Raw genomic sequence first — 19389 nt, 5'->3', positions numbered from 1 at the left:
AGAGCCACCAAGGCAGATTTCTAGGAAAGCCCCTCTGTCCCACATGAATCCAACCTGCTCAGGCTGGTGGATCACCTCTGGCAGTCCTGTGGCTCCTGACAGGTGAGAATCTGAGTGCAGACAACACAGGGACCAAAGTGTAACGAGGCTGGGGAGAGCTCAAAGGGGCAGGAGGCTGTTCTGAAAACACAGTGTGGGTGCTGCCTCTCTTCTCCCAGAGATGAGAGCCTCAGATCAGTCACCCACACACACCAACTCCCACCTGAGCTGCTGCCACCGTGGGAAAGGCACAGGCTGGGCCCTTCTGGCATCACCCAGTGCACCTTCCTGGGGGATGGAAGCAGGACATTCCTTATCTGATTCAGCCCTGAGTCACTGGCACTGTGGGGGTCACACCAACAGCTGCTCTGGCCTGCACTGCCCTGGCACAGGAGCCATCCCCAGGGTGCTCTGAGCACCTCCTCTCTTCCTTCTCTGCCTCTTCTCCTTCTCCTGGCCAACTTTTGGGCTGTCCTGGGAGCTGCATCCTTTGTGTTGGGCATTGTGGTCTTCAGGCATGGACCAGGTTTCATCTTGAAGATGCTCCTTGGAAAAAAACCACAGTTGATCTGTTCCGATTTTAAGGGCACGAAAATCACCATGAAATTACCCAATCTCATTAAAGACAGTGGGGAACTGACAAAACCTGAGCTCTGTGAACCCCTGCAAAGCAATAAGCAGCAACAGATCTGGATGAAGCACCGTGATGTTCACTGCTGTTCAACCAGCAACCGTGCACTAAAGCGTCACAAATACACAAACCCAGCCTCTGGCTCACAGCCCCAGCTTGCTGCAATCACCCCTCACAGCTCACTTCCCAACCATCACGCTCCTGCTTATGCATTTAGCTTTGACACAAAAAGAAAATCACCCCCTGGAATTGCAGCAGCCATCAGACGGAGCCCAGCATGGCTTTGCTTCATGGAACAGCTCCTGCCCGTGAAGGAATCTGTGCCTGCACTGAGGATGTGACTGAGCTGTAATTAAGCACTGGAATTGCTCACAGAAAACCTGCCCTGTTTGGCTCTAACCAACCACAACAGACACTGCAGCAATCAGCCCTGGCAGATTTTTCCTTCCTTTTTTTTTTCTCCTTTAGAAACCAGACCTCTCAACACCCACGTACTTTACAAGCAAATCCCATTCCTGTGGTGACATGAGGATCTCCAGCCATTTCCAGAGCCTCCAGTGGCACTGGCTTTGCTGGAGCTGCCCAGACAGTTTCACCTTTAAAAAAAAGTAGCATAAAATTGAAATAAAACATAAACACATCAAGTTCTATCACTGTGACAGTGTTCACAGGGGTCTTAAGATGGGGGAAGAGACGAGGATCTGACTCCATGTTTCAGAAGGCTGATTTATTATTTTATGATATATATTATATTAAAACTACACTAAAAGAATAGAAGAAAGGATTTCATCAGAAAGCTGGCTAAGAATAGCAAAAGAAAGAATGATAACAAAGGGTTGTGTCTGGGACAGAGAGTCTGAGCCAGCTGACTGTGATTGGCCATTAATTAGAAACAAATCTATGAGACCAATCCCAGATGCACCTGTTGCATTCCACAGCAGCAGATAATCATTGTTTACATTTTGTTCCTGAGGCCTGTCAGCTTCTCAGGAGGAAAAACCCTAAGGAAAGTACTTTTCATAAAAATGTCTGTGACATATCACCAGGCACTCTGGCTCTGTGGGAGCTCAGCACTGCTCCCAAACACCTCAGCATGAGCACCCAGCCAGCCACACATCCTGCTCACTCTGTGCCCTTTCTGCTCAGCAAAGCAGAATAAATCTGGTGGGGATGGAGCCAGCAGCAGCTCTGTGTCATGCTGCCCCCATATCCCCATTTTCCAGCCTGGGCAGGCTCATCCCAGCACTCCCTCACCCCACTGTGGCAGGAAAGGTTTGGCTGCAAGGCAGGAGGGAGCTGGCACGGGAGGTGGCACAGGGGGTGCTGGGTGCTGGAGTGTGATGGGGTTGGCTGCCAAGTTATCCTTTGCCTATTGGAGTCAGCTCCCCATTTCCCAGCTGCAGGAAGCACAGCCACATCCCCAGCTGCACAGAGCTGAGAGCAGGCACAACAGGGCTGCAGAGACGAATTCCCAAATGCCACATGGCAGCAGCCCCTGCTTCAGGGCAATGGTTCCTGTTCCCCAAGTGCCTGCAGAGCCTGGAGAGCAACCTCTGAAGCTGGGCTGCAGCAGGGGCTCCCATCACCCCTCACCACAACCACCTTGCATTTTTAAGCACTTGTGATATTTTATGAAAAATCCCTTTGCCAGGATTTTTCTCCTGAGAACCCTCAGAAAATAAATGTAAACAATAATTGATTGCTTTGCAATGCAATCTGGAGGTTGCTCACCAACAGGAGCATCTTGGATTGGTTCCACGTGAATTGTTTTTACTTCATGACCAATCCCAGTCCAGCTGTGTCAGGACTCTGGTCAGTCAGAGGTTTTTGTTAGTCCCTCTTTTCTAGCCCTCTGATGTATCCTTTCTGAATGGAATGGAATGGAATGGAATGGAATGGAATGGAATGGAATGGAATGGAATGGAATGGAATGGAATGGAATAGAATAGAATAGAATAGAATAGAATAGAATAGAATAGAATAGAATAGAATAGAATAGAATAGAATAGAATAGAATAGAATAGAATATCAGCCTTCTGAGAACACAGAGTCAAATTCTCATCTCTCACCTCATCCTAAGGGACCTCACACCACCACATTTGCTCAATTCCTTCCCACAGCACCAGGTGAGAGCAGGGCACACCCTCTTGCAAGAGCTCACCTTGTGTCCCCCAGCCCAGGGACTCCTGACAGCAGCTGCCACCCTCTGGAACTGTAGGCTCAGCACTTGGAGAGTTAAACCTTTGTGTTTCAGCCTTTTTTTGTTGTTAAATCAGCTCAGCGACAGGAATAAACTGCTTTCACACACTCAGAATTTTGGAGACAGTCTGAAAGGGAGAGAACTTGGAGAGCAGCAGCAGCAGCACTCCCAGTGAGTGTTCATGGGGAGGTGTTGGTTAGCAGCTTTCAGACAAGCTCAGCTCAGCCCTTTGGTGTGTAATTCACCTCCAGAGATGGGAGAGGCCTGACAAACCCAAAGAGAGACGTGCAAGAAACTGCAAACAGCCATAAACACCCCATTAGGGTTTGTCCTTGCTTTTCCTGACTGCTTTTGCTTCACACAAGCTGTTTGTGAGGCTGCAGGAACCATCTGCAGTGATTCCTGTTGCTCTGGAATCCTGGAGCAGTCATGGAGAAGAGCTGATCAGCTGCAGCATCACTGCCTTGCACCTCCTGACAACACCTCCACCAGCAGGATCACAAGGCTGAAGGAGAAGCTTAGAAAAAGCAGTGGTGACAAGTGGGTTTTTTATTTCAAACCCCATGGGTTTTTATTTCAGATCCCAGTGGGTTTTTTATTTCAGACCCCAGGGGTTTTTATTTCAGACCCCATGGGTTTTTATTTCAGATCCCAGTGGGTTTTTATTTCAGACCCCATGGGTTTTTATTTCAGATCCCAGTGGGTTTTTATTTCAGATCCCAGTGGATTTTTATTTCAGACCCCTGTAGGGTTTTTATTTCAGATCCCAGTGGGTTTTTATTTCAGACCCCAGGGGGGTTTTTATTTCAGATCCCATGGGTTTTTATTTCAGATCCCAGTGGGTTTTTTATTTCAGACCCCATGGGTTTTTATTTCAGATCCCAGTGGGTTTTATTTCAGACCCCATGGGGGTTTTTATTTCAGACCCCAGGGGGGTTTTTATTTCAGATCCCAGGGGGGTTTTTATTTCAGATCCCAGTGGGTTTTTATTTCAGATCCCAGTGGGTTTTTATTTCAGACCCCTGTAGGGTTTTTATTTCAGACCCCTGTAGGGTTTTTATTTCAGACCCCTGTAGGGTTTTTATTTCAGACCCCTGTAGGGTTTTTATTTCAGGCCCAGGGCAGTCTGTAGCTTTCAGGTGAGCTGTGAGACGTGGCCAGCTCACAGGCCACCTGAAGCCCCTTTTTCAAAACAATTTTTGGCAATTGCAATTTTCAATACATTTCAATAAAATTGCAATGAATTACCATTTTCAATTTGCAACAAAAATTAAGCAATTTTTATTATTGCATCCTGCTAAGTCATCCCTGTCAAAGAGCTGTGGGTATTTCCCATCTCAATCCTTCTGTTACCTAGTGGCACAATGCACAAAGTAATCCTTTGGCATCTTCTACCCCAAACACTTTGCAGTGTTTGGGCAGATTATTTCGGTGTGATTTACAGAAACACAGAAATTTTGAATATCTACAGGTCAGGACAGATTATTCCCCAAAAAGGGGTGAGATGAGCAGCTGCTACTGCTCTGTGGAGAGAGAACAAGTCAGATGGTGGCTTTCAGCAAAGCCCAGGTATTCCCCAGAACCTGGGCAAGGAGGCTGCTCTCATCAGGGCAATAACAAAAAACATGGCAAGAGGCAAAATCTTTATTCCAGTTCTGAATTGGAAAAGAGCTGTCCTGGCCACAAGTCACCAGAGGACAGTCCAGTGAGCACAAGGGAGGGGGCACCTGGCCCTGCCAGGCACACACTGAGCACACGGTCCCAGAGGCACTTGGAGAGGAAGCTCAGCTTCAAAGTACAAGCACTAAACACTTTGGCTCAAATTTTTAATATAAAAATTCACTAAAAAGGCTAAAATGTGACAAACCATTGGAAATACTGTGACAAACATTCGCCCTTGAGCAGTAAAAACCAAAACAAACCCAAACTGGCACGAAGCTTTGAAATGCATGCTTTCTTCTTTCTCCTGGTACACTGGACCATCAGCTACTTTAAAGGTTCATCTAGAAAATTCCATGGCACCTTCATCTTCAGTAGTTCAGTGCAAGGGATTACTCTCGATGGACCAGCACAAATAAACCCAGTAAAAAGAGCACTGCATACTGGAAGAGAGAGCAGAGGAGACACAGCAGTGCACACTGACAGCTACAGCAGCAAACCTGCAGGGCACAAGGCTCTGCCTGTGTTCACATGAAGGAATTATAGCTGGGGTGGGAAAAGCAGGCAGGGAAAAGAAGAGTTCTTACCTTAAATTTTGGATAATCGTTCATTAAGATAGTCACTATTCCAATGTAGGGCACAAATCTACAAGAATAAAGGTTTTTTTTAAAAACAAACAATGTTCCAGGGTGCAGAGGGAGAGTAACTCAAGCATCTGAGGGCTGTAATCAAGGGGCTGGTGACTTCTTCCTGCCTGTGGCAGTGGGTGACAAGCAGCCCAGAGGGTGTTTCAGTCTGTGCCTGGCTCAGATTTCACCTGCCTGCCAACACTGAGCCTCCCAGGAGAAATCTGATAATTCTGACCAAGTCTGAGCCCACCCACCCTTACATCTGTGTCCATCCAGCACCAACACCTCAGGACACAGCCCACACCTCAATGCCTTTGCTTAAGCCAAACTGAGAACTGAACTCTCCACACTCTCAGGCAGGTTACAAAACCCAGCAAGGGAGGATTTACCAGATGGCTTTTGGGGACAGCACTGGGAAAAGCCCCATTGTTTTCAACTCCACTCACCCTCTTGCTCGTCCTACTACATCCTTCTTCTCCAGCCAGTGCTGCCCCTGCTTGTAGAGCCCTCTGTCATCCACAGCATTGTTGTCTCCCTTTGTCAGAAATTTGATGTCTCCATTTTGCCTGGTAAAGACAAGACAGCCGGGTAAGGCAGGGGAGAAAGTTGTTAAAACAACAACATAAGGGCACCAGAAGCATCCATGTCCACAATTCAAGGAGGATAAAAGAGGGAAACTATCAAATGTAGCAGAAAGCAGATGGTCTGGAAAAAGCTGCCATGGGAAGAATGAATTCTGGCCCCAGCAGAATTTCAGAACAGTTTCTAGAGCAGGTGCAGCTATTGCCTCTTGCCTTTTAACCCATCTTGTGTTGATGTTTCTCTTGCTTCACACAAATATTGAATTCTGGTATCCCTACTACAACACAAAAGGAGAAACGGGGATTGAAGCACACAGCTCTACTCAGCAGTGGGCAGAAGCAAGCTGAAAATTAGAATTGATTAGGAAAGGGGAACAGAAAAACCCAGATAATACCACAATGGCACTGCATGAACTCACAATGTGCCCACACCTGGAATGCTCTGGGCACTGCAGAGCCCCCCAGATCCTTTTCTGCAATGGAGAGAAGAACTGGCAAAGGTTGAGAAATTATTAACAAGGTCTGGAACCCCTTCCATACAAGAAACTACAGACCAGGACCCTCCAGCCTGGAAAAGACAGAACTGATGGGACAGATATGACACAGTCCACCACAAATGACAGCAACAATCAAATAGATTTTCTCTTCCAATGCAAGAGCCAGAGGGTACCAAAAGGAGCTCAGAAGTAATGGGTTAAAGCCAGGCAGGGAAGAACTAAACCATGTCTCTCTGCAAAGGTATTTTGGTTGGCAAAAAATTGTATTGGCTGAAAAACTGACCCAATATTCCATATAAAAGAGGAAATTAGGTTGTTCATAAAGAACTAGGACTTTGTGCTTGAAACTGTAACCTGCAGAAAGCAGGGAAATTATCACTACATGCTCTTTCTAGCCTTTAATTAATCCTGAGATGAATTAGCTTGCCAGAATCAGGACTGAGGAATAGATGAATCTTTGCTTTGACCAGGAAAAAGATTCTTTCCCTGTTCAGGTGCTGAGCAGGAGCATCCTCAGTGCTTGAATCTCAGCTCTCCCAGAAATGACAGATGGAATGCAAAGAGGAGAGCAGTTCTGTGGAGCTCAGGCTGTTTTCATCATGCCTGAACACCAACAGGCTCCTTGACAGGAGAAGCCTGGGAAGGAAAAAGGGAAAAAACCCACATCTCTTTCTCCAAAGCACATCTGGCTCGTTGTGTGGGAACAACAAACACTGTCTGGGAAAAGATAAAGATCCCCAGAGGTGCAGACAATGAAGTTTAGCTCTGAAGAGTGATGGTGTGGGAGTGCAGCACCTTATTGAGCAGAGTCAGGGCTCTGCCACCATGCAGCATGAGAAGCCCATGGTGCAATCCTCTGCTGTCTGAGGTGAGTGACCCTGCTCCAAAACCACTAAGTAAATTTGGAATGCAGACTCTGTGTTAGTAATAAAGAATGAATTCAATTTAGGGCTGAAACAAGAAGAAAAGGCCAGCAAATAACAGACATTTTCTCACTGACAAAATATTGATGTGAACTGGGGCCTGAGTTGCCCCAAAATCACAGAGAACACTGTTTCTGTCTTCCTGCATTTTGACACTCCTGTCAGCTTCTGCAGAGACTTTTCACTTCCAAACTGGCACTGGAAAATTATTCTTTAAGTAGTGAAAGAAGCAACTGACACCCAAATCCTGCCTTCAGCTCCCAGGTTCAGGTTGCAATATGGATTTTTCAGTTTATCTCTCCTAATAAAAAGATTAGGCTTGTGTTTGGTTGTTTCATTTAAATAAAACCTAAAATACTGCAAAACGGTTGCCCTGTTACATTTAAACAAAAAATAGTGCTGGATATCCTGATATCTAGAGATAGAGCCACAAAAAAAAAGAAGGGTGGGCAACATCTGGAGAGAAAATGCTGCAACATCTGGAGAGAAAACAGGGGAGGAGAAAAACTGCATTTCACTTGAAAGAGTTCCCACAACATGACAAAAAATGCTTGTGCAACATCAGGTGTCAAATTCAGCCCATAAACCGAAGTTATTTTTAAATCAGTGGTATCAAAGAACAGCACTTTGCAAACTGGCACTGTTCAAAGGTCTGGGTACAGAATAAACCTGAACAGCAAAGAATGGGTGAAGAAGGAATCTGAACAGCTTTGCCTGCTGGGAGAGGCATTGTTTCACTGCCTCAGAGCCAGGATTCCAGCTGGGTATTCACATGCACAAGGCTGGTCACCCTTCAGCTGGAGCAGACAACTGGTCTGGATATTCCAGCAGCTTTGGGAAAGGAACCTTCTCCATCCCATGGACATCTCAGCCAGAGGAATCCTCAGGTGCCACCTGGCTCAGCTCCAGCTCCCACCAGCAAACATTCACTCAGCAGGAACAGATGCTGGGACCCCAACCAGCCTGCCAGAGATGCACTGAAGAATCAGGGACTCAGTTCTGGATTCAGTTGTCACTCAAACAACTCACATATATCCCCACAGACTGGCCTGGAGAGGTCACTGCTCCACCCAGCAAAGCAGGAAAGCTCCTGGCTGCCGTGGAAGCCTTGTCTGGAAAGCTAAGCCCTGATGAGCCATGAAAGCAATGCCTGCTCCATTCCTTCACACATAAAACCTCCCCAGTGCTGAGAGTGAGCAGCACACAAAGACTGAGCACAGCAACACAACCTTCTAGAGAGATGAAAGGCTCTGAGTGTGCAGGACAGCAAAGACCAGGACAAGCTCTAAAATAACACACAAAACACCTTCTGCCACAGCTGTGCCCCACAAACAAGACTCACACACAAACACAGCCCTGCTCCAGCAGACAGCACAGCAGCTGGGCACAGAGAGGATGGCTCAGGAGACAGGCATGGTGTCACTTCCAGTGCCTAAAGGGGCTCCAAGAGAGATGGACAGGGACTGCAAACAAGAGCCCTGAAGTAACAGGGGTAATGGTTTCCTACTGCCAGGGTTAGATGGGATAAAATAATTAAATTCCTCCCTGTGAGGGTGGGCAGGCCCTGGCACAGGGTGCCCAGAGCAGCTGTGGCTGCCCCTGGGTCCCTGAAGTGCCCAAAGCCAGGTTGGACAGGGCTTGGAGCACCCTGGGATAGTGGAAGGTGTCCCTGCCATGGCACAGGGTGGAATGAGATGAGCTTTAAGGTCCCTTCCCACCCTAACAATTCCATCATTCTACAGTTTGGAGTGTGCAGGGCACTGGCACAGCTTATGATCTTTACAAGTAAACAAAGCAGGACAGATTTTGTCTGTGTGAAACTCCTGTGTCACTTCCTACAGTGGAATAGGAGTGTCCTACACTTCCTATACCTGCATTTCCATGACTGACATTCCCCATCCCTTGTTTACCCATGAAGAACACCAGACAGGGACACAGCAGCAGTACAACCCCCAGACCCTTCACATACTTCTCATGGATCTTCAGGACACGATGGACAATGGGAATTTCCCTTCCTTCTATCCTGAAGACAACAATTTCTCCCACTCTGATGGGATCCTCAATTCGGTTGGTGAGGAACAGCAGATCCCCTCTGTGGAAAGCAGGCTCCATACTGCCACTGAAAAACAGGAGAGGAACAACTGAACAACATTTCAACACTCAGTACCAGGTTTTCATGGCCCTTTAAGAAAAATCTCACAAGAACCTCCTGAGAAAGAGAAGCTGTGGATACCCCATTGCTGGAAGTGCTCAAGACCAGGCTGAAACCCTGATGAAGAGAAAACCACCCTGGGGATTGGGCAACTGTGTAATCTCTATTGCAATCAGGTTTTCAGTCATCATACTGTTTGGACTTTGTTGGGAAAAGAGCACTGTATTACAAGCACATCCAAAGGGAAAAGCTTTTTTTATAAGCAAAAAGCTGAGGATGAACACTGCCTTTTGATTCCTGAGCTCACCATTGGCAGGGCAATGCTGGCAGCTCTGTAATGATGGGAAGCTTTTTTAAATTTAATTTATTTTTTAGAGATAGACAGATTATCATCAGAAACAAAGCACTGAAAGCATTCCCATCTGAAACAGACAAAGGGACTTGCCAAAAATTTGTTACAATGATTCATTGCTCTGCTTAATTATCTCATTTCAGGCACCACGACTCAAGTTATTTTTCTTCTGTCTTGTAAATGGCAATTGTTACCAACTACTTATCCCTCCTAATTCCACATAAATAATGCAGACAGAACAATGAACTTTCAGTACCGCGTGCATTTGTGTTTTATCTTCACAGAGCACAGCAGATGCAGCTCAGAACAGCAGATCAGTCACTGCAGAGGGGCTGTGACCTCACCACCCCGTGTTACTCACTGCGAGGAGCAGGGGGAAACAGCTGCCCTGCACCTCATCAGGAGGGGGTGTTGGTGAGCAGCACTTGGTCATGGCATTGCAGCATTTCTGCATCAGGAACACGGAACACAGAAACAGAAAGGAAAGGGCAGTGTGGCCACAGAACAGGTGCAATATCCATGCACGGGGCAGGTGCAATATCCATGCACAGGGCAGGGGCAATATCCATGCACAGGGCAGGGGCAATATCCATGCACGGAGCAGGTGCAATATCCATGCACAGGGCAGGGGCAATATCCATGCACGGGGCAGGGGCAATATCCATGCACGGGGCAGGGGCAATATCCATGCACAGGGCAGGGGCAATATCCATGCACGGAGCAGGTGCAATATCCATGCACAGGGCAGGGGCAATATCCATGCACAGGGCAGGGGCAATATCCATGCACGGAGCAGGTGCAATATCCATGCACAGGGCAGGGGCAATATCCATGCACAGGGCAGGGGCAATATCCATGTGTAGGGCAGGGGCAATATCCATGCATGGGGCAGGGGCAATATCCATGCACAGGGCAGGGGCAATATCCATGCACGGGGCAGGGGCAATATCCATGCACAGGGCAGGGGCAATATCCATGTGTAGGGCAGGGGCAATATCCATGCACAGGGCAGGGGCAATATCCATGCACGGGGCAGGGGCAATATCCATGCACAGGGCAGGGGCAATATCCATGTGTAGGGCAGGGGCAATATCCATGCATGGGGCAGGGGCAATATCCATGCACAGGGCAGGGGCAATATCCATGCACAGGGCAGGGGCAATATCCATGTACGGGGCAGGGGCAATATCCATGCACAGGGCAGGGGCAATATCCATGCACAGGGCAGGGGCAATATCCATGCACGGGGCAGGGGCAATATCCATGCACAGGGCAGGGGCAATATCCATGCACGGGGCAGGGGCAATATCCATGCACGGGGCAGGGGCAATATCCATGCACGGGGCAGGGGCAATATCCATGCACAGGGCAGGGGCAATATCCATGCACAGAGCAGGGGCAATATCCATGCACAGAGCAGGGGCAATATCCATGCACGGAGCAGGTGCAATATCCATGCCAGCACCCAATGGCAGCCCAGGGAATCTGTCCCAGGCAGTGGGAAGGTGGGATAACAGTGGAGGCACCCACTGCAGGAAACTGCATTAAGGACAATGTGTGACACCCAAAACTTGACACAGTGACAAATGTTAAGCTCAGGACCACCTCTGTAATGGAAACTCATTGAACCATCGCAGATAGGCTGGAAGGCACTTTACAGACCATCCCGTTCCACCCCTGCTATGGGCAGGGACACCTCCCACCATCCCAGGGTGCTCCAAGCCCCATCCAACCTGGCCTGGAACACTTCCAGGGATGGGGCAGCCACAGCTTCTCTTTGCAGCCTATGCCCGGGCCTGCTGCCCTCACAGGGCAGGATTTCCTCACACTGGCCCGTCTAACCCTGCCCTCTGGCAGGGCTGTCCCGTCACTACCTGCCCGGGTATAAAGTCCCTCTCCCGCTCTCTCACCAGCCGGCTGGCAGAGCCAGGAGAGAAGCTCTTTCTACCCGCTCCCTCCTCCCTCGCTATTGCTGAGCCTGGATTCCTGAGGAGCTCCTGGCCCGCTGCGGCTGCGGCTCCGCCTGAGCCGTCACTGCGGGGGCCCCGGTTAAACCCGCTGGGTTCAATCCCCCGCATGCCGGCACTGACCTCAGCACCACCACGATGGGGCTCTCGCTGCCCGTCACCACCATGAGCCCCTTCCAGATCATGAGGGCGGAGGACACGATCATGCCGAAGTTGAGCACCTGGTAGTAGAGCTGGGGAGCAAGGGGTGGGTGAGGCCCCGCCGCCCGCGCACGGCGAGGCGCACCGGCCCCGCCCGCCCGCCCGCCCTCCCTCCCGGCGCTGCCCCCCGGCCCCTCCGGCACCTGCCGCTTGTTCATGCGCCGCACATCGTCCAGAAAGTCCAGCGACAGCATCGCCGCCGCCACCGCCGCCGCCGCGCCCGCACGGCCCCGCTTCCGCTTCCGCCTGCCCGACACGTCACCGCCGCTTCCGCCGCGCGGGAACCGGGCACCGGGGCGGGAACGGAGCGGGGCGGGAACGGAGCGGGGCGGGAACGGAGCGGGGCGGGAACGGAGCGGGGCGGGAACGGAGCGGGCCTCAGCCCACAGAGCCCCCGCACCCGGCACCCGCAGCCAGCGCAACACCCGCAGCCAACACAGCGCCCATGCAGCCAAACACCGCAGCCAGCAATGCCCCGCTCCATCAAAAGCTGTCCAACCCGTGCCCAGTTCCATCCTGCCATCCAGGGAACACGCAGCGAACCAAACACACAGTGTACCAAACACACAGCGAGACAAACACACACCGAACGAAACCCACACGGAACCAAACTCAAATGGAACCAAACACACACTGAACCAAACACACGGCAACCCAAACACACATTGAACCAAACTCTCATCTATCCAATCCCACACTGAACCAAACCCACACAGAACCGAACCAAACACACACTGAACCACACAGCGAACCAAACCCACATTGAACCAAACTCAAATGGAACCAAACCCACAGCGAACCAAACACACAGTGAACCAAACCCCCATTCAACCAACGCCAGACACCCCTTACACTCCACACCCCAGTCGGCCAACATTTCATCCAACCTACACCCCCCTACGACAGCCCTCCCCACCACCCCCCATCCTACAGACACCCCACATCCTACAGACACCCCACAGCCAGCCTTTACTCGTCCAACCAACACACCATTCAGCACCCAGACAGCTCCGTATCCAAGCATCACGAGACCACATGGTGAGGAGCCCAAGCAAGGAGATAAATAGTTCTTAAATTATTTAAACATTGTCAGAGTAAACAATAACAAGCGGAGTTCTGGCTCAACAGAATGAAAAAAAATAATGGTATAGAAGGTAATTGTATTACACAAAGCATGGGTGTGACAAGGAATGAGGGAGGAAAGAGAGAGTCAATGTGACTACATGGAAAGAAACATCTCCTAAAGGATGGGAGTGCCGAGCCACAGCAGCACAGGAGCTATGGAGATACTGATGGCTGCAGGATGGTGGCTCCTGCTGTTCCAACACCTCTGTGAGCTGAGCTCTGCTCCTCTCCCCTCAAAATGAGCTGTCAGGGAGCCCTGGCACTGACACATGGGGAGCTCTGGAATAGTTTCACTCCAGCTGACCCCACTGATGGGGGATTTACCCCCTTCTGGTGATGGTGCCAGGCTGAGCTCCACACTGGGATGAGCCACGGGGCCTGGCAATGCCCACCCCAGGATGGCTTCCACAGACACACGGCCAGCACAGCCCTCCTCAACACCCTACTCACCAAGGAGGACTGGGGCCACAAAATCCTCTTTCAAGGATGATTCAGGTCCAAGACATTTTTCATTAAACTGTGTTTTGGAAAAGAATGTTGTTATTTGGGCATAACTAAAGAATAACCAGCACAACTTCCAGCTCGAGGCCATCCCGTGTAACGCGGATCCCAGATTGGCCAGCACGGTCCTGACAAGCGCGTTCGGCTGAGCCAGCGTTATGAGTTAAAATGAGTAACACAAAGGCAGGATGGGGAGAGAAAAAAGAAGCCATAAATAGAAGGAGAAAGAAAGGGAGATTGGGAAGGCGAGGCTGGGGCTCTGGGCAGAGGCTGAGGCGGTGCACACTCAAAGGAGGAGAGCTCATCTGCAGGAAACTGCAGCTGCGAAGTGCTCCTGGATCCTCAGGAGCTGGCCAGACCCCACTGAGGGCTCTGGCCCTGCTTTCCCTTTTCACCTCTCTGGGCTGGCAGAGAGTTAGTGCTTAGGATGCAATGGCAGGGTTGGTTTTTTTCTGTTTTAAATTTCCCTTACAAATAGGAGTTGCAACGTCCATCTCAAGAAATCAATAGAATATTTCAAAGATTTGCCCCATCCCCACCCTGTATTTTGAGTAGAAACCCCTCAACAAAAAACCCCCAATCAACCAAAAGGGCTTTTTTTCTTTTTTTTTTGCTTTTAAGTCTTAAGAGACTTTGAATGATTGTTCTGTGAGGTGCTGTTGGGGCCTTCTGCTCCACACGTCTGACTGTGCTCACAAAGAGCTGAGTCCCTTTTGCACTCTTTGTATTTGCTCTCCTCTTCCGCCGTAGTGTTCAACTCGCCATTGTAGTCCTCATGTCCATTCTTACCCATCTCTATTTGTAACTTCTGCCTTTCATCCCCCTCCTCCTCCTCCTCCTCCTCCTCCTCCTCCTCCTCCTCCTCATCTTTGACTTTATGAACGATGAAGAGGTGTCTGTTGAGGGAGATGTGGGAGGTGTAGCAGAGGCCGCAGAACAAGCACTGGAAGGTGGAGCTGTCGCTCTTGTGCCGGGGGATGTGTTCCTGGAACTCAGTCCGGACGTCCGTGGCAAAGCCGCACTTGGCGCATTTCCAAGGCGCTCGCAGTTTTTTGGCGGGCGGCGCCTCCGAACCCGCAGCGCTCTCTGCGTCACCCAGCTCATCCCGTGCCATCCTCTTTGGAGATCTGGCCTTTAAAAAATAAAATTAAAAAAGTTACTTCATCATTTGAACCCACAGAAAAGTAAGTGCTAAAATCCACACGCGAGTCTGGAGATGCCTGAGGGTGAAGTCATGCCTAGGGATCCCTTCCCTCCCCACACCCAAACACCTCACCAGGCACAGAATTTCAGCTGCTGTGCTGTGATGTGAGATGGGAACGCTGGGAGAGGCTGGCTGGGCACAAATATGATGGGGAAATAGTTTAGAATCAAGGAATCATGAAATGGTTTGGGTTGGAAGGGACTTTAAAGCTCATCCAGTTCCACCCCCTCATGGGCAGGGACATGTTCCGCTATCCCAGGGTGCTCCAAGCCCTGTCCAGCCTGGCCTTGGACACTTCCAGGGGTAGCCATGACCTCTCTAGGTAAAAATCTGGTTTGGTGTGGGAAGGAGGAGCCCACAGAAGAGGGACAGCTGAGGGACACAGGGGTGGTCAATAGCCCAGACAACGCTTCTCAGATTACACTCTGAACATTCTCCCCTCCACTCAGATTTTGTCCTTGTGGCATCTTGTCACAGACATTTTTTCCGAAAGATCCTTTCTTTTAGGAATTTTCCTCTTCTGGGAAGCTGAGGCCCCAGAAAGAGAATGTAAACAATAATTATCTGCTGCTGTGGAATGCAATAGGTGCACCTGTGATTGGCTCATGTTCCATGTTTACAATTAAGGGCCAATCACGGGACCAAGCTCTCTGGGAGACAGATTCACAGAGAGCTCTCTTGTTTTTAGATTCCTATGCTATTCTTAGCTTAGAAGCTTCTGCAACTTCTCTCTCTATTCCTATTAGTATACTCATAATGTATTATATATCATATATTAACAAATCCAGCCTTCTGATCATGAAGTAAGAGTCTCGTCTATCTCAAGTCATGCAATAGCATCTCTCAGTAACTCATCCTCTCTATCTTAAAATCTTGCAGCTTCTTCTCCTTTGAGGATGACTTGCTTAAATATGCCCCTGCAGTGATACGCAAAATGTGTATTTTTAAAATAAATGGAGCAAAGAAGGCCAAAGCAGCCAACCCTCCACTCCAATCCAAAACAAAAATCAGTAGAACAGTTACAGCTGCTATATGAAATTACACACTTCTGCTTAAGAAAAATGCAGTTCTCATAGGTAATGGATCTAGCAAGTACTTTAAAACAGAAAATAAATATTTTATAAGTAGCAGAAAAAATAAGGGAGAAAGAAGAAAAATGTGCCATGCTCATGAATGGAGTACCAGGGGAAAACAAGGGTAAAAACATACTTAAATAACAAAATAGACTGAATAAATGCCAGAGAAAATCTGGAGAAATGCAAGATGAAAGGCATGGAGCTGTCATGGAGCTGGTGCAGCTCAGCTGCACTGACACTGCTGCCCCTGCCCCTGCCAGAGGGAACCAGGCTGGATGGAACTGAGTGAGGGAAGGAGATCTGCCCCAAGGGTGGGAGGGTTTGACTGGCACGACGCCACAGCTCGACGTAACACCCCGAATGAACAGCTACTAGCCAAGCACATTTAATTGTACATTTAATTTTCCATGAAAATAGGGATCAGTTACTTCTGCTCTGTCTCTCTCTGGAGCTTTCACTTTGGCCATCTGGGATAAGTCTGGGTTTTTGATGCCGTGCATGAGGCTGATGTGGTTCTCCAGCATGAATGGCTGAGGAAATGTCTGATTTTCATCTGTGCAGTACCTTGGAAATAAAAAAAAAAGAAGACAATTTATTAGAGGATGTGCTCTTTGTATTGTGCCAAATCAAGAGGTGTAATTGGAGACAGACTCTGGTAAGTAATGTACCATCAGATTACCAAAATACACAGCAAAGCAATGTTTTAATAATAAAATATTACATTGAGAGAAAGCTAGAACAGTTTGGAGTTTGCCACAGTGCTCATGAATGACAGTAGGACATGTCTTCTTTCAGTGCTAAATAAATGTAGGGACTAGAGAGGATCAGGCACCTGTGACAGATGCCAAAGAGGATAAATGATCAGGATGGAAAATACATGGGAGAACAACAAAAATGGACTCTGACATGAGAGAACTACACAGAGAGAGCTGGTGACTCGTGTGAGACCTGGGAGGTGTGTGACACAACCCAGCCCTGCACCCAGGGAGAACCAGCACTACACCCACCAGACTGTGCCACAACACAGCTAAAATTCTTACCAAGCTGCTGAAATACCAACTTTTATCCCAAAAATCTAGGCAGAAACACTCATGAACACGTCACTTACATGTAACCCATGTTCAAACCTGGCAGAGCTGCTCCAGAGCTGGCTGACCTCTCAAAAAGGAGCTGGTGATGGGGATGTGCTGTCTGCACCTTGGCTCCTGGATCACTGAGATCTCCTGCAATAGGTGCCAGGCCTTGCAGACATAAACCACCCCCCTGAAGTGCACAGAGGGCTCTGTTAGCAATTGGGGAAGCCAAAATTGAGTATCTGTGCTGTTCTTGCCAGCACAACAGGGTGAAAGTCCATCACACACAGACCTGAGCAAGGACAAGTGACACCAGAGTCCCCTGAAGTGCCCTAATTGCATCTGGGACAGAGCACAAGAGAGAGGAGCTGAAGTGTCTCTGGATAACAAAGATACCTTCTAAAAGAACAGAAGAAGATTCCTACTGATCTTCCAGTATAACTAGAGGGAAATTAAATGATGTGAAAATGCAGACATGCTCTTTGAATACTTCTTGGTTTTAACAGGAATTGCTCAGAGGTTAAATCAATATTTAATGATGATGGAATTTTTCTTCTTCGTGGAGGAAAGCTGAGAGGTTATTAAGTGGTATTTATCAAAAATAAACATGTTGAAAATCAAGTGTTTCAGACACTTTGTACTCAAGACTTGGAAAAGAAGAGTAAGATAACAATAACCAAGTGAATTATGAAAGAAAATACACAATACATCACAGTATTTTGCAATTTGCCCTAATTTAGAATTCTTCTCATGTGAGCAGGGAAAGATGCTTGCCTAACCTGAATGACTCCAGTGACAAGCATGGCAGGAGGGTGTTCAAGCAAGTCCTTCATCACTGGTTGCTCCCTACAAATTTATCCCAAGCCAGAGACCTAAGCAGGGCAGGGGGAAAAAGGGGAAATCACAGCTGGGAATGTTAGAAACCAGAGGAAGGTCACCTACAAGCAAGAGTCACAAAAATTGTCAATAATCAGATCCATGACAGATTTTATTCATGTTTCACATGGAAACCCAGGAGAAGAGGGTGACATGAAGTTAAGGCATCAAAACCCCTGAAGACAGTAACAGGTGAGAGTGACACAAAATGCCAAACAGGAGGAAGGAAAAGAGACACCAGAACCAGAAGAAAGGAGGAGCAGTGGAAGAGTCAAGGATGTGCTGAAGAGTCAAGGAGGAATGCAGAGACTGGAGGGTAAGAGTTTTAGAGCAGTGCTCTATAAGCTAAGAGGGATCAAATGGAAGACAGGACAAGAGACCTCAAACCAAACAAAGAGCAGCTCTTAGAGATGCTGGCAGAGTATTTCAAGGAAGAGGTTTTCTCTGCAGAATGCTGTGATTTCAGTGAGTCTGCCCTACAATGATGAAGAGAGCACAACCACTGTCCAATTAAGACTTCATCCACAGATTTTTGGAATGAGAAAGCACAAGCTGCAGAATTAAATGCAACCACAATTCCCTTATATTGCTAGCTGTGTTTTCTCTGCTGGCATGATCACTGCCCCTTGGGTGAACCAGTGGATCCACAGCTGTGTGTTGTTGTGAAAAGTAACAAGGTAATGCACTGCAGGCTGGCATATCCTAGGCTGTCAGGAATTTCCACACAAATCCTTCTTCCCAGTAACATCTTCCCAGAAACATTCCACTTTAAAAACAACTGACCCAGAGAAAACAGATTTACACAGATCAGGTGAGTGGAACACCCAAGACCATCACCCACAAACTTAAAGCTGAATGAAACACAACAGGAGCCAACATTTCATCTCCTCCAGAGGTTCCAAGTCAGAGCAGTTACAAGAAAAGGGAAGTTTAGAAGTCCTGGATGGAAAAATGTCTCAGGAATGTATTCCCAGTGGTAATGCCTGTGCTGTATCAATTTACTAAAAGCTGCTGTGGCTCACTAGGTAGTTCAAAGAAACACAGTACATGAGGAATGTACTTGTGCTCTTCAGATATTGGTATGAGGTTTTAGCAACTTCAGTGCAGTGAAGTGACAACAACACACATCAAAAATGCTTGTATTAAACCAAAATTTTAGATAAATTAGAAAAATCCTCCAACCATCCATCACTGCAAACTTATTTTCCAACCCAAATGCTTTCATCCTATTTCAAAAGGATGTCTCAGAATGAGACAGGAAGGAATTTTGCATGGTCACTCAGCAAACAACTCTATCTGCAGCAGATATAAAGGTAGATTCATAAGCACTGGGCTTTGTCCTGAACTGAGATTGTATCCACAGTGAAAACACATGGACCAGCAATGATCTTCATTCACCACTGATTTCCATAATTTGTCTGAAGTCTCCAGATCAATTTTCCAGCTTTGAGGTGTGACTTCCCAAGCAATTCCAGCAAGATTAATTCTGTGCAGTCAGTTCTGCCCTTCCACAGCAGTGCCAAGATCTGGTTCATTATTAGGATTTTACATACCTTCTGCACCCAAGGAGAAGGCACAAGAGTGCTGCATGACCACACCAACCACAAAGCAGTGAAAGACTGACCCAATATTTTATTGGCTGAGCCACAACCATGCAAAAAATTAATCTCATTTACCACCTTGTCCTGGGTTGACTATATGAT

The 19389-nt window shown here is 48.2% G+C and overlaps 2 protein-coding genes across 4 annotated transcripts in view; both read right to left on the bottom strand.

Moving 5' to 3' along the window:
* Positions 1 to 4496: 4496 nt before the first annotated feature.
* On the bottom strand, positions 4497 to 12069 carry SEC11A (SEC11 homolog A, signal peptidase complex subunit). The gene is made up of 6 exons (XM_063169303.1): positions 11975 to 12069; positions 11754 to 11863; positions 9129 to 9278; positions 5605 to 5724; positions 5117 to 5174; positions 4497 to 4972 (listed from the first exon to the last, which is right to left on the bottom strand). The coding sequence occupies exons 1-6, from the start codon at positions 12023 to 12025 to the stop codon at positions 4922 to 4924; spliced, it is 540 nt and encodes a 179-aa protein (XP_063025373.1). The 5' UTR covers positions 12026 to 12069; the 3' UTR covers positions 4497 to 4921.
* An 801-nt stretch (positions 12070 to 12870) lies between these two features.
* Positions 12871 to 19389, bottom strand: part of ZNF592 (zinc finger protein 592) — a 40421-nt gene continuing 33902 nt past the window's right edge. For 2 of the 3 annotated variants that reach the window (XM_063169300.1, XM_063169299.1), the window contains exons 8-9: positions 16133 to 16301; positions 12871 to 14589 (exon numbers count right to left, since the gene is read on the bottom strand). In XM_063169300.1, coding sequence (XP_063025370.1) covers positions 14074 to 14589; positions 16133 to 16301 — 685 coding nt within the window. In that variant the 3' untranslated portion in view covers positions 12871 to 14073. The remainder of the gene's footprint in view (positions 14590 to 16132; positions 16302 to 19389) is intronic. The other variant, XM_063169302.1, reaches the window with a different exon arrangement.

This window comes from Melospiza melodia, chromosome 15, assembly GCF_035770615.1.
Source record: "Melospiza melodia melodia isolate bMelMel2 chromosome 15, bMelMel2.pri, whole genome shotgun sequence".
NCBI lineage: Eukaryota > Metazoa > Chordata > Aves > Passeriformes > Passerellidae > Melospiza > Melospiza melodia.
The sequence above is the reverse complement of the archived record's forward strand: the minus strand, read 5'-3'. Positions and strand labels throughout refer to the sequence as shown.